Source organism: Mycteria americana, chromosome 19 (assembly GCF_035582795.1).
Source record: "Mycteria americana isolate JAX WOST 10 ecotype Jacksonville Zoo and Gardens chromosome 19, USCA_MyAme_1.0, whole genome shotgun sequence".
NCBI classification, from domain to species: Eukaryota; Metazoa; Chordata; class Aves; order Ciconiiformes; family Ciconiidae; genus Mycteria; species Mycteria americana.
The window spans coordinates 6,703,886-6,717,876 of NC_134383.1; the positions used below are offsets into that span (position 1 = coordinate 6,703,886).

Sequence of the window (13,991 nt, forward strand, 5' to 3'; positions counted from 1 at the left end):
ACAATCTGTGCAGCCTTTTTATCTCCAGTCATTCCAGTGGTTAGATGCATGGTTAGACTGCGTAACCACAGGTTCCTCCAGTGGTCTCTCCGTTGCAGGCTTTTTTGTGAAGCTCCCAGTGAGCTTCATAAAACAAATATTCATGCTGTTTTGGGGGAGGTTGGTTTGGTTTGGTTTGGTTCCCCCCTAGAATGCTAAATCACTTTGAATCAGTAGTAAGGGGTTGTTTTGTGCCTGCCTGATGTTAGTAAATTATTCTCTCGGTCTCCTTTCTGCCGGTTTTGTTCACGTGGAAAGCTAGTGGACAAGTTGTGTGTCTGTGTGAGTTGTGATGAGTTTTAGTCCAGAAGTTATTTTTGCTTCGAACAAATTGTTCTGAAGTGATGAAAGATTTTGTAAATGTACTTTGCTGTGTATTATGGAATCTCTGTATCCTGGTAACCGCAGTGATTATATTCGCTAACTCTTATGTAGCTAAAGTGCATTAAGATGGAAAGGACTTGCTATTGAACCATGTGGAGAAGTTACTTACAAAATAGCATATCCCAGTACTCCTCCATGTGCGTGCTGTTGTCAGTGAAGCCTTTACGCCATGAACAGTGATACTTCAGCTTAACGGTCAGCTCAGGAATGAAAGTTAGATCTGAAAGGAGAGTCGAATGTTTATCCTAAGCAGAATGAAACACTCTTAAATCACAGCCACTTTTCCTACATTGTGTTTTGGATCTCCCTTCCAGTTGTCCGGGAAGGCAAAAATTGCCCTGTGGCCATTTTCTTCAGTAGATTTTTAGTGCACGTGAAAACATTAACTTGCGCTGAAGTTTTCGCTCGCTGGCTAGCTAACGAGACATCTTGAGTCTCTGTGGTTCAGATGCCCAAATAATTCATGTGGGAAAGCAGTAATTAGTCTTGCTGTGCGAGGCAGAATGATGACACAGATTGGAGCGATGAGGGGTTGAGGATTAAACCGGGCTGAGCACGCTGCCGGGTGACCTTAGGCAAGTCACTTGACTTTGTGCCTTAGTTTAGCCCAGTAATAAATAGGTCTAGCCTCCATGTGTTGTAATATGTCTTAGAATCGCTCCATAAAAAAAGGTCCTTTAAATAGCACCATTGCTGTGTTTTGCTGAAAAGGGGAAGGAAGCGGCCGTAAGCGCAGCCGTCTGATCCTTTGCATGAAAATTGTTCCTGATGTCCTTGTGATGAGTGGAAGGCAGCCTGACGGATTAAGCATATTTGGTCCTACCTGTGCACTGTGTAAGGATTATTAATGGCATAATAGTACTGCCTACCTCTTCTCTCGCCCTTATATTTTTAGGGTGGCTTTTGTGGTAAAGTGTTCCAGTCCCAGCCATTACACGCAAGCTTTAGTTTTGAAAGCTTGAGGCCTGTCAGTTAATCTTTTTTGAAGGACACTTTTCTGGGTACAGTAACGTTTGTCAGGGAATGTTCCAACTGAGTTGTTCTGAACTTTGTCTCTCCGGGAGTAGAAAAGAGGATGCCAAAGGCAACCGTGTTACACAAGCAACTTCAGCAAGCCAAGACCATGCTGAATCGGGGCTTTACTGAATTTGATCACTGCTTCCTGAGACTAGCTATACACCAGTAATGCCTGCAGTGTTGCTTTCCCTATCTGAATGTGGCAGTTCCTGAGTGCAAATGTCTGACAGGCAGATTATCTGCCCAATGACTCATGTAGGCTTGGTTTTATGGAGCATGATAAACTAGAGGAGGAGGGGGAATTAATCTGCTACCTCATTAGTACAAATTCCAAGGGCAAAAAGGCTGCCCGTGAGTCACAGGTACTTGGAAATCTCCCCTTTTCTCTTGGAAATCTCCTCTGCCTCTCTGTAGAAAGGCAGAGGAAGGTGCAAAAGCAGTAAGGAATGCTTCAGGCTTCAGCCACGTTTTGCTCTTTGTAATGCTACGGTTGCTGTCGGCACATATGAAAATACATAGATTATTGTCACTGAACGAGTGTTCGCGGCTGCATGTTAGCCATAAACAGTGGCGATCTAAATATAAACTGCACCCGAGCTAGCACTGCAGCTCCTGCATTGGTTTCCAGTTTTCTGCTGGTGCAGAATCCTCTACCACAAAAGTCAATAAAGGACGAGCAGATGAGAACTCCACCCCTTCCAGCAAGTTAAAGTAAGCCAAAGACTGCTTTACTGAGATTTCTGCCATTTAAATTCAAAAGCAAACACAGGCTGGTATTATCAGCTCACACCAGATCTGCCTGCAGACAATAATTCTTCCTGTCTTGGACCCCTGCCCATGTGCATTATTGTAATTATCAGCAATTTAAAAAAAAATAAAGCAATAAAGCTAGGATGAGCTGCTAGTCTGTAGATTTACTGCCTGCTGTGTCAGGCATTCATTAGCCTTCCTGGGTTCAAGCCACCTATCTGCTGAATAAAAGCAGGAAGAGAAGCTAAGGAAAACAACGCGTGAAACACAATTTGAAGCAGGAATTGAAAGCTCTGCGCATGTTTACAAGTTATACATCCAAAACCAGGGGAATTTTAAGAATGCTGTTCAGAAGTTCTAGTTCATCAAGTCCCTCTGCCAACTTCCCTCACTTTTTAATTGAAGTGTTGGTTTCCTGAATACTAGCTTGCCATAAACCATTAATTTGCAGGTGAGATTCACGGCAGTGAACATTAGGTTTAAGGGCTGCGCGGCACGTCGAGACCCGGGAAGGCTCAGCTCTACAATTCCAACCCAGCTGTTCTCCTTCTAAAAGTTTCAGCTTAACGCTTCACATCAGGTGGCAGTGGTAGAGTTTGTGACCGCAACATCTCTTCTTGATTTTTTATTTTTATTTTGCCCAGGGCTGGCCTCTCCTTATGGAAGGAGAAATGCCCGTGAACTTCAGCTGTGTAGACAGGAGTAACGAGGGGTGCGCAGCTGGGCTTCAAAGCAGTCGAGTCCCTGCGCAAATGTGCGTACCAATTTTTCAGCCAAGGAAAGGGTGAAAAGTTAGAATACTCACATGTTTAAAAGCAGCAGCCATCAAGGGTTATGCTCACAGGAAGGCTGATAAGGTAGCAAGACTAATTTTTCTGTCAAAGGAACTGCCGGAATTCCTCAGTGGTCTTGAAAGAGTTCAGTCTATATCCTCCATATCTGTGGATATTACACTGACATAGGAAGAGTTGCAGTGCTGACAGCCCTGTGTTGCGCTCTGGATAGAACAGGAAATGTATTAAAAAAAAAAAAAATCCAGAAAAGCTGCCTTTTTTTTTTCTTCTTTAATTAAGTGAAGGTGGGAAGCGTAATTTATCTGCCTAAGGACTGTGCGGAACAGCATGTTCCGAAGTCCCTCAGGTTGTGGTTCATGCGCATTCTGATTTAATAAGCAGTATTACTTTCGAGGGGTTTCGCTTAATTAAAAACAAACAGCGCAAGTAATCTTTCAAAGCACTGCCTGGCATTTTTTTGTCAGTATAGCAGCAAATAGTTGTGGAATACTTGTAACTCTTTGGAGCAGGAAATCTGATCCGACCTACAGACAATCCTGCAAAAGGCTGTGCATTTTCTTTTGAGGCAGTGAATGCCCTTAGCAGCTATTAATCTGTATTCTCTGGCCACCAAGTCAATGCAATTCACAATTAGAGCTTTTTTCAGCAGCTTATAAATTCTAGAGGCTGGAGTTTCAGTTTTAATGCAACTTAATCTTCCATGGTTTTATCCAGACAGGGCTGCTCATGTATTGCTGCAGAGGAAGCCTGATGGAAAGCGCGAGCAGTATGAGTGTTCCTTTCAGGCTCTCGATATTTCTCGAGCCTTGCAGCCCTTCTGCCCTGTAACCAGGGCCAGCATCTCTCGTCGTGCTTGTGCAACGGAGAGCGTACGTGCCCAGTAGCCGACATGTATGCGCCGAAGACGTTAGCTGGGAGACTGTTTTTCTAGAATGCATATTCCTAGATTTTCTTTAGTAGCAATATGCTATGAGAACAACATTTTAGCATAAATGAAAAGCAAATCTAAGATTTCCTGCTAAGCTCCTGTCCGCCCTGGTTTTGCTGGAATAAAGACTCATATTCTGACTACTCTGATCAGATGAGGAAGGTTACCGTAATGTTTGACCTCACGGAAAATTCAGAATGTAGTTAAATTTGACGTTTTGCAGATACCTCTGTGCTATAAAGGAAGGCTCTCAGGAACTCATTTCTATGAAATATAATGAAAAACAACTCTTCACAAAAGAGAAACTCCAATCACCCTTCTATCCCGAAGTCCCCAGCAGCATGCCAGGCGGCTTTCCTGAATAGCATTCGATAGGGCACTGAATAGACAGCATGCTCAATAAGCTATGTTGTGATGAGGTTTAACAGATCCTGGAAATACCAGGCAAGGAAAAGGAGTGTGTTGTTCATTTTTATGCCTTTTGAACCGGAACTGCAGTGTATTGCATACATTTCGGGGGTAGATGTCAAATACTCCTTCCTTTACATAAGGTGGTAGGAATTCTATAAATTGTTGCTCCCAGCATTGAAGTAGAGGAACACTAGGGACCAGAAATGACTTAAATTCACAAAAAATTCACAAAGAATGTCTTTGTGCCGTGCCCGTAATCTCGCTAGCCTCACACCCCTTCTTTGGGATGGTAGATACTCGCAGGAGGAAGAGGCATGACCCTTTTGTAGAGCATAGAGCCCAGGCCTCTGGATGGGTGAAGCTCACCGATCAAACCCGCTGTCACAAGTTGAAGAGGCTAGTAGTAAATAAAAGACTGGATACTTGGGCAGAGACGCTTCCATCTGAGAAGAAGAAGATTTAGAGGTTTGAATTCCAGTGTTTTGGGACCGTAAATCAGGCACTGCATGACAGGGCGAGGAATTTAACTGACATTAACTGGCCAGAGATTTATGTGTTTATGGAATCAAATACTTGTTTGGTCTTGGAAAGCAAACTGGATTACAGAATTATACCAAAAGGCAGAGCGGAATTTATCATGAAACATCTTGTAAATGCAAGTGCCGGTGAGGAAAGTAGTGATTTATGTAACAATCTTTTCCCAAATAACATTCATCTTGCCCTCATGTTATGGATATGTATTAATAGGATAATAGCTGCTAAAATAATGTTCGCCGAGGATGTACACAACTGGGTGAACTCCCTTCCATTATGTGTATGTTGCCCCTCCCGAGCTGTCAGTCTGCTTATTTAAGAGATTGAATAGTTGCTCCCCGGCACTAAAAGAGGCGGCTGCTTCCATTTATGGCTGGGAAATTCCCAAAGCAAAATGTGCTGTCAGTTTGTTCATCCCTCTGCAATGTGGAATGGGCAAATTCTCTGAAGTACTGAAGAGCTTAACTAAGGCCATGGCCTTGTCCCAAGCTTCGTGCTGGCTTACATGTTCCCCAGCCCTCCTTTTGCAAAGTGATGCTTGAATGTAGACTAGCAAACCTCAGGCATCGTCAGCCTGAGCGACCTGCTTTTATTTTTGGTACACCGAAGGCCATTGTGGAGAGCAACAGCAGCTGACTTTGTCCAAAAAAACTCTTGTAGGTGACTTTATTACTTAAGTAGCAGTGTTAAAGGTGTGTTACAGATGAAATTTGCTGTGCTGTGTTCTCTCATTACAGGTAGAATGAGATAAAAATGCTAAATTAGATGACTGATGTGTTTGGCGGCTGGAGTGGATTGTGAGTGGTGAAAAATTGAAGCCCATTACTCAAAAATCTTATCTTGCAGGTCATGGGGTTAAAGATTCAACTTGTGTATATCAAAGTTTGTTAACTTACTCAACAGTGCAATTCAAGAAAATATTTCTTCCATTTGATGAAAAGTGATGAAATCAAGCAAGTAATTAGTCTCGTTTGTTCAGCTGTGAATTGGGGCTTAGCATGTTCTGGTAGCTACGGCAACAGCCCTCTACTGCTACGCCAACTATTTGAGCAATCCACGGAGGAGGAATGATACCTTCGCCGCAGTGCCGAGGTGTCAGGCCGGAGAGACAGCGAAAATAAACACGGGCTCGCATCAGTATGTAAATAGGGGCTGGTCATGATTTCAGGAGGTTGGTATGTGTTTGAACAGGAGTTTTGCTCATGCAAGAGCTGTTATGAATGGATTACTGATGGATGTTTCTGCCACTCGGCATGGAGCCTTCACCTCTCCTGCCTATACCTTGTTTTGCTGCACACTTGTTAAGTTTGCTTTGAAGAAAACAGATTTCAAGCATAGGCAGTGCTAACGATCGCCAAACCGTTCATAACACGTCCATTTTATTCTCTTTTGATGCACCGTTTTCTTCTTACGAGGGTTAATGCTTTGTGCATACTTGATCTTGCATTTCTTTTTGTTCTTTTTAGAGTTGAGCTTGAATCTTGGATGTAGTCGTAGTGTTGTCATAAAACAAAATTGCGTTGCGGTTTGTTTCCTTTAACGTGTCAAGTCTTGTGCTCTCTGGAAAGTGGTTGTTGGTACCAAAGCGGTGTTTGTTTGGAGAGAGATAAAAAGACCCTCTTACAAAGTTTGCATGTGTGTGTTTATAGAGTTACGAAGGTTCATTCCGCGTTTGCCTTTTTCTTCTGAAACGATACGGCAGGGAGGAAGGCAGTGCAAGATCCTAGGTTTTGCTGAGTGGTATCAGTCGGCACTTGTTAAAGCGCATGTTTATTAAATGGTTTGATTTCTGAAAGACCAAAGTTATTGCACCCTCTTACCCAGCCTTGGAGTATTTCTCAGAAGTCCTCCTATACCTGAAGTGTGCAACTGTCTTCTCTCCGTTAGGCAGAGAGTACAGCAAATGTCCCTCCACTAAACTTGAAAGTCTATAGGAACTTGGAAGCATTTTGTTACTGGGACATCGATGCCGGTATCTGTTATATATAGTTCAATATTTCATTACTCTGCGATCTGTGCTAAAGCTTGCTCTTGTGAGCGTCTGTTGGGTGAAAGGGTTAGAGTAAATAGAAGCCACTGGTATAAAACTGTTTCTCTTAAGTGATGTGCAGTTGAATAGTTCTTAAGGGGTAGTTTTTCTGAAGCTAAGAGGTGAATTTATGCTTTTGTGTCTCAAGTTGGTCTTATCCCCCAAGCACTAGCCATGCGTTCAGCACTAAACAATCCTTGACTCTTCGAGTGTTGAAACGTCTTATCTCCAGGCAGTGATTTTGTGTGTAAACGGGGAGGGGGAGAAATGAGCTAATTATAATGGAGTTAATTTTTTTCCTAATATCCAGCAACTAGGAGCTGCACACAGCGGTTGTCCAGCTGAACTCTTCTCTTTGCTCCTTTATTTGCTTTAAGCATACACGTATTGATATAAGTTGATGGGGATCTGCAGGCGATAGGGAACGCGCAGTGCCCACAGTAATGTCTGCATTTTTGAGTGCATGACAAGTTAAATACGAAGGCAGGACTGGTGGCCTAGGGTAGTGCTGCCTGCCAGGAAAAAAGCAGCTTAGGGGCAGCAGTGCCCTGAAGCCTCCGTGTATTGCTGTTTCTAATCTGCCTTGTCTGAAGCAGTTGGAATGGATTTCATTCCCCTAAACACCTTAAAAGAGCTTTTGATTTAGGAGTTCATCTGTTTTTTGCCTCATACCTCTTCTTTTCTGTTATTTTTTTTTTCTTTTTCTTTTACAACAGCTAGTAGTTTATGCAGGGAGAGGCTGTTCAGCTCCCAGCATCCACTCAGTCTTTTCAGAAAAACCCCAACTCTGCAACTTAATTTAATCCCCTTTTTCTTCTTTTGGTCAGCCAGCAAGATTTCAGAAAGGGAACCTGACCTTGTTTTCATTGATCAGTCTGCAGTTTGACCCGAATGTGGGTCTGGGTTGTTGGGTTTTTGTCTGCTGGTGCAGGGTGGGAAGCGTGCAGAATACGTCTCAGAAACCCGGCAGTACAAATACCCATGGGGGTGAACTGAATGAGAGACAAGAGGCTTTGAGGAGCTGGTTGCAACAGCTGTGTTCTTCTGATTCAGCAGAAGTCATCTTTACTTGTATGTTCGGGCAAGAAGCTGAGGTGTTTCTATCCCAAATATTTGAAGATTTTGGGAGAAACACACGGCTTCAAACTCTGAGCAGGCTTCATGCAGTCGGAAGTAGTTATTTTATTTGTAGTAGCAATACCCGCTTTGTGTGTAACCTCACAGAGGTGTTTCTGCCAAAAGTTATTAGTATTAGTTATTTATCTTCAACTATCGGTTTAAGTTTTTCAGACATCTGGTTTGGCCTTTGTGGGTGCAACCTGTAAGTGGGAATTACACTTCTTTTTGTTCTTGGTAAGCTGTTGTTGCAATAATAAAAACAGAATTTGGAAAAACAAACACCTTGCTGGTGAAAATTTGGTGTGGGCTCACCAGCTTTAAGGAATATGGTTACAAAATAAGTTTGCAAGACTCCACTGATACCTGGATTAAGCGGGAGCTCTCCGAGAAGATGACAGAGGGTTTCTGGTTCTTGAAGTTGTTCTGCTTTCGATCAGATAAAGCGATCAACATGTTCTGGTTTTGTTTGTCTTCACAGGCGCTCGCAGCCAATGCTGGGACAGGGTTTGCGGTGGCAGAGCCTCAAATTGCCATGTTCTGTGGGAAGCTAAATATGCATGTGAATATCCAGACTGGGAAATGGGAACCTGACACTTCGGGGACCAAGAGCTGCTTTGGAAGAAAGGAACAGATTCTGCAGTACTGCCAGGAGGTGAGTTTTTCTGTGTGATCCTGAATCTTCACTGCTGCTAAGCCTAACTTGCATTGGACTAGGTCAGTTCCCTGAACTGTCTTGCTGTGTTACTGCCCAGGAAGAGCAGGGAGGATGCTGCAGTGGGATTTAGGACCTACCTCTGATTTAGATCAGCTTACACTGCCACAGAAGGTCCTTGGTCTGTAAGTTAGAGAGGTATCTGTGTCTGTCTTTGCAGGGGTTTCTTCAAATATTCTGCCCCTGAGCCAGTTACCAGCATCTACTCCGTGTCTGTGCAAAATGGAACCTGACACCTATTCTAATTAAAATGTGGCCGTATATATCTCAATGATGTGTTCAGATCAGCCAGAATATTAGAAAAATATTTTCATTAAAATGTTGACAGTATTTTTAGGCTCCTCATGCTTCATTGTAAAAAAACATTATCTCCTTTCAGTGTGCTCCAGATACTGTAGCGTATTGGCCTTGCTAAGTGTCTCTAATTGCTCCTCTGAGGTGACAGGCAGGTAGAATACCACAAAGAACATTCTTTTAAAATGGGAAAGTGATAGAGCACACCATGTCTGGACTGGAAAATGTTTAAAACTGTTTTACAAGGCTGATATAACTGGGGCTACATTTGGTTCACGTAGCGGAAGCCTAAATATAAGTCAGTGTCTGGACTTGAGAACTCGAGCAGGACATAGGGATCATATTAATACATCATAAATGGAGCAGGCATAAGGAAACCTGAGGAGGTAGGTGCATGTTAGCTTGACAAGTGACGAGAGAGTCTGAAGATGTTACTAAACCCTATTTGTTGGTCATTGCCCTCTTCCAGAGGGTATTGTGCTGCGCCACAGAATAGCGCAGATAAATACTTCTCCTCCACTACCATGCAAAACCAAACACCTCAGCTTAGCGCCGATGCAGGCTCTTGCCCCTGACCTGGCTTTCTCCTGCCACAAAGAAGTGGTGACACATTCCGTTTCTCAAGCTCTGTGTGACAAACAGCTGGGGGCTTTTATATGTCTTCAGCTGTTGTAAGCTTGATCTGGAAGAGAATGTGTGTCCATGTGCAAATTTGAACTCGTTGTTGTGTAGAGAATCAGCCTCGCTACTTCTAGTTAGGAGCCACTTTGCACGTTCTTTGTCCTTTCTGGAGAGAAACCTCTCTCTGCGTCTTGTTAAACAGATGTATCCAGACCTTCAGATTACGAACGTCGTGGAAGCCAATCAACCTGTCAGCATCGACAGCTGGTGCAAGAGAGGGAAGAAACAGTGCAAGGACCACACTCATATTGTCGTGCCCTACAAGTGCCTGGGTGAGTGCGTGGTACGATGTGTTTGTGCATTCTTGGGGGAGGAGCAAAGAATTGCCTCCTGGCGTCTTACAGAGAGAACGACTGAGTTTATAAGGCTTCTCTCGTATCAGGTTGCCATTTCCACATCCAGTTTCCACTTAAAACGTTTTTATTTCCACAAGATGGAACTCTGCCTTTCTCAAACAGATCGGCAGCTTGATAACAGCTGTGGTGGAATAATGGTGCCTGGCGTGAAAAAGAGATCCCTGTTCTCTCCGCCACTGCCATAAAAACCTGAAGGCTATTGTATTTGAGTATCACAAAGACATTGGGATTTAATACTCTGATCCTATTTTTGTGAAGCTTTAATATTTTGTTGCCTTGGAGACTTAAATGCTCAGTGTGTTCAGGCTTCCTGCTTTGGTCTTGGCAAGAGATCTCCATTCTATTTCAATGACTATATTTAAACTTTGCTGTTTCAAAGAGGCCCTGCTTCTTGCAGCTGTATCCCATGTCCCCACTTTGAACTGTGAAAGAATAGGAGATAAACTGTGATGGATTTCATGCCGCTTTCCAGAATCCATCCACCCACTTGAATCAGGCAACATGTTTAGCTTGCTTACCTTGCAGCTTTTGACCTGTAGGTTGTGCCTGACACTTCGCTGCACTGCATGTGTTCTTAGTAGTAAGCTTAGTCTCAGCTGGGTGAATCTCTTTTCAGTTATCCACTGCAAAAGACTTGTTTTGCACAAAGTCTTGTGCAATCTTGGAGAGTCTGATTGCTGGGAGCATTCAGTGGGAACCAGTTTTCATAATTCATATCTATATCTCACGTTAGCGTGTGGTTTGACGTAGGAGAACAGAAGCAAATCTGCAGAACTGTATGGGTACTATTCTCCTGTATGTAATACCCTTCACTAGGCGATCGTAAAGCACTTCATAAGAAATGAAATTTGATGTGGATGCGTCCTGGGAGAAAGATGCATCTCTCTATAGATGTGGAAATTCAGGTTTGAGAAGCAGCCAAACCCAGCTGATTATACTGAGAACTTCTGATGGAAATAAGGATGAAAGCAAGATCTCTGGATTTATAAGGAGTCATGTCTTTTAGAAATAATCCTCCCCCAAGCCTATTCTCCAGCTGAAAAAAAAGCTGATTTTAGTGAAGCTGACCTAAAATTTGATAAGCATTGAACTACCTGTTAAAGTTTTTAATTAGTGTCTTTCACAGTGTTCTTGACTTGTTTGGCCCAGCCTGCAAGGCAGCTTTGGTTTTCCGATCTGAGTTGCAAGTCAATAGTCCATATGTGTATGAAATACTTTTCCATCGTCTTTAGCAGTCCACAAATTGCGTGTTGTTTATAGATGATGTGTTTCTCTGGGGTGCGTGTGACTTTTCGATTATAGTCCAACTATGGGGTTTTTTTGTTCCCGTTCCTTCTGGTGTCTTCCTTGCTACATTAATGCACAGGCTATCTTGAGGTAGGGTCTTGCTATCATACCATGTTTAACCTTCTCCTGCCTCCCCCCACCAATGAAAGCTCTTTTGTATTTCAAAGGTGAAGAGGGGAGAAGAGGAGAAGCCATTAGCACTCTCACTGAACTGTAAAATAAAGGTAACAATAGGATGGTGGGAGCAGGGCTGAGCCTGGTGAGGTGTGAAAAGACAAACTGCTGACAGTTCTGGCTAAGCTGCTAGGTGGCATGGAAACACCTCTTATGCCTGCTCTGATCTGAAAAGGGAGAGGGTTCTTTTTTGACAGCAGTGGCTGTGAATGGGGAAGGTGTCCCTTAATGCATAGCGTGTAAGGGTTTTCCAGTCCCTAGGTGAACCTTCCATGTGTCTTATGCAAAGGTGCTAGGATTCAGTGTTCTTCTCAATAGCTGTTTAACGGCTGCTGTTTATTACTGATTATTGTATTTGATCAGTTTGAGTCTTCTGCCTTCAGTCCCCAGAACCACAGTTTCTTGATTTTAAAGTTTGGTCTGTTTTTAGCTTTCTTATCGGAAACCTTTTAACTAACCTCTCGTGAGAGGGAAGGAGGAAGCATCATTACCTCAAAAATTGTAACTGGCCTGTTTTGAGAGAAGAAAATGGGGAAAATACCATTTCGGTGTTGTGCCCACTAGTTCAAAATTTAACTAATTGAAAAGGGATGATGAATGCTAGTTGATTTCGTTATCTTGCAACTGTCATCAGATGATCTCTCCCTAAACTCTACTTGACTTGTGTACACTGCATAGGAGAAGTATCCATGAGCCTTTGGTATCAGTACTAAGGGGCTGCAAAAAAATTGGTCATGCAAAATATTAAAACTGATTTTGAAAAGATAGTGTTGAAGACTGGTTGGACAAATAATTCTGCTCCCTGGAGACTCCGTGAGAAAAGGCCTTTGCCTTAAAAAACTTTTCTCCGATTTTAACGAATGATTCCTAAAGCTGCCGGTCATATGTGCAAGGTAGGTTGCTTTGTAACGCTTGGACTGAAGATCTTTGCCTGGTCTTCTCAGAGTATCTAGATATCTCCTTATTTTAAAATGACTGGAAGTGGCATTTAGGTCTGCAAGAAAGAAAGAAAAATCTTAACTTTGAGAAAATGTCACGTTTTGGATTCCAGTGGCAGTATTTGTTAGGACTTTGGGGCTAAGAACAGAAAGTAATGCTCCTATAGTTCTGATACTTATTTCACATGTGTGGGTACCAAACCAAGTTGTGGTGGAAATTTAGGCTAAATAGCTTTTAAGTCCAACTAATACACAGTCTGTAGAGCAGATTGATTATCTCTCTCTGTCTCTCCCTCCCACCTTCCTCAAAAGCAAAAGTCCGGTTTTAAGGTTGTGCCAAAGTTTCATCATGCTGGTGAGGTTGTGGTTATCTAATGTTGGAATGCATTGTATTTGCTGACTCGAGCTTTACTGTTTTTTGGGCTGTATAGTTTTTCTTTTTCCAGCCCTCTGTGTTTTGGTTAGGACTGTCCGAATCAGGGAATGTGCTGCAGTTGATCCTGAATTAAACCATCTGGAAACAAAACAAAACAAAACAAGACTTGCTCAGATACCCAGATACTGAAAACATAGATAACACTTGTGGCACATAAAAATTTCCAGGCTCTTACAGCACCAGACAGCATGAACTAGCTTTGGTATGATGCAGCGCATTTAGAAATTAGTGATTAAGCGGTTTGAAAACTTCCGTACGCAGATGCAATCTTTCCAAAGATTGGCATGAAATCTCTTCAGTCAATCCTGTCTGTTCCATGAACAACTATTTATGAACTTGCATTGTAAACTTTACCTTCAGTTCAGCCCTAAGGTTCGCATGATGTTTCAGCAATCAGCCCCCACTCCTGTTTTTACCTTGGCAACTCTGAGGCTCTGTTTTTCTGTAAACTTGCATAGACAGCTGCTGATCCGACCTGTCCCCGTTAGGAATATACCAAACCTTTAAGGCACTTGCAACGAAGTCTACTTTGGTGGCGTTCTGATACTGGCTTTGTTTTCTGTTGGAAGTGGGACATGTGTGAACTGTGGACATTTCTTTTTTTTCAGTGGGTGAGTTTGTAAGCGATGTCCTGCTGGTTCCAGAGAAGTGCCGATTCTTCCACAAGGAGCGGATGGATGTGTGCGAAAGCCATCAGCACTGGCACACTGTGGCAAAAGAGGTAATTGAGCTGCTGTGGCAGCAATATTTATTCCGCATCTGTCCACTTGGATGCTTGTAGTATCGGAGCATAACAGCGTTTTATCTCTGGGGTCTGTTATTCCCCTGTTGCGGTCTATGGACTGAGGCAGGGAGCAATGAAAAAAAAAAAATTTGAAAGTACCCAATTGACTTAAAAAACCTCTGTAGCTAGCTGAGTTATTCTTTTCTCCTGAAAAGCTGTCCTAAGTAGCTTGCCCAAGATCATACTCTAGGATGGAGCTAGGAATTGAAATCGGGTCTCTAGGATATTGCTTTAACCAGTGGCTCACCCTTCTTTCCAGGGTAGAGAGCTACAGCGGTCATAGGACGCTTCCTATTTTTCTTGCATATTTTGCGTTAACGTACC

At 42.9% G+C, this 13,991-nt stretch overlaps 1 protein-coding gene across 5 annotated transcripts in view; it reads left to right on the forward strand.

The window, feature by feature from the left end:
• APLP2 (amyloid beta precursor like protein 2) overlaps window positions 1-13,991 on the forward strand; it is a 49,193-nt gene that overhangs the window by 15,889 nt on the left and 19,313 nt on the right. For all 5 annotated transcript variants that reach the window (XM_075521415.1, XM_075521411.1, XM_075521412.1 and 2 more), the window contains exons 2-4: window positions 8,484-8,657; window positions 9,835-9,964; window positions 13,492-13,604. In XM_075521415.1, coding sequence (XP_075377530.1) covers window positions 8,484-8,657; window positions 9,835-9,964; window positions 13,492-13,604 — 417 coding nt within the window. The remainder of the gene's footprint in view (window positions 1-8,483; window positions 8,658-9,834; window positions 9,965-13,491; window positions 13,605-13,991) is intronic.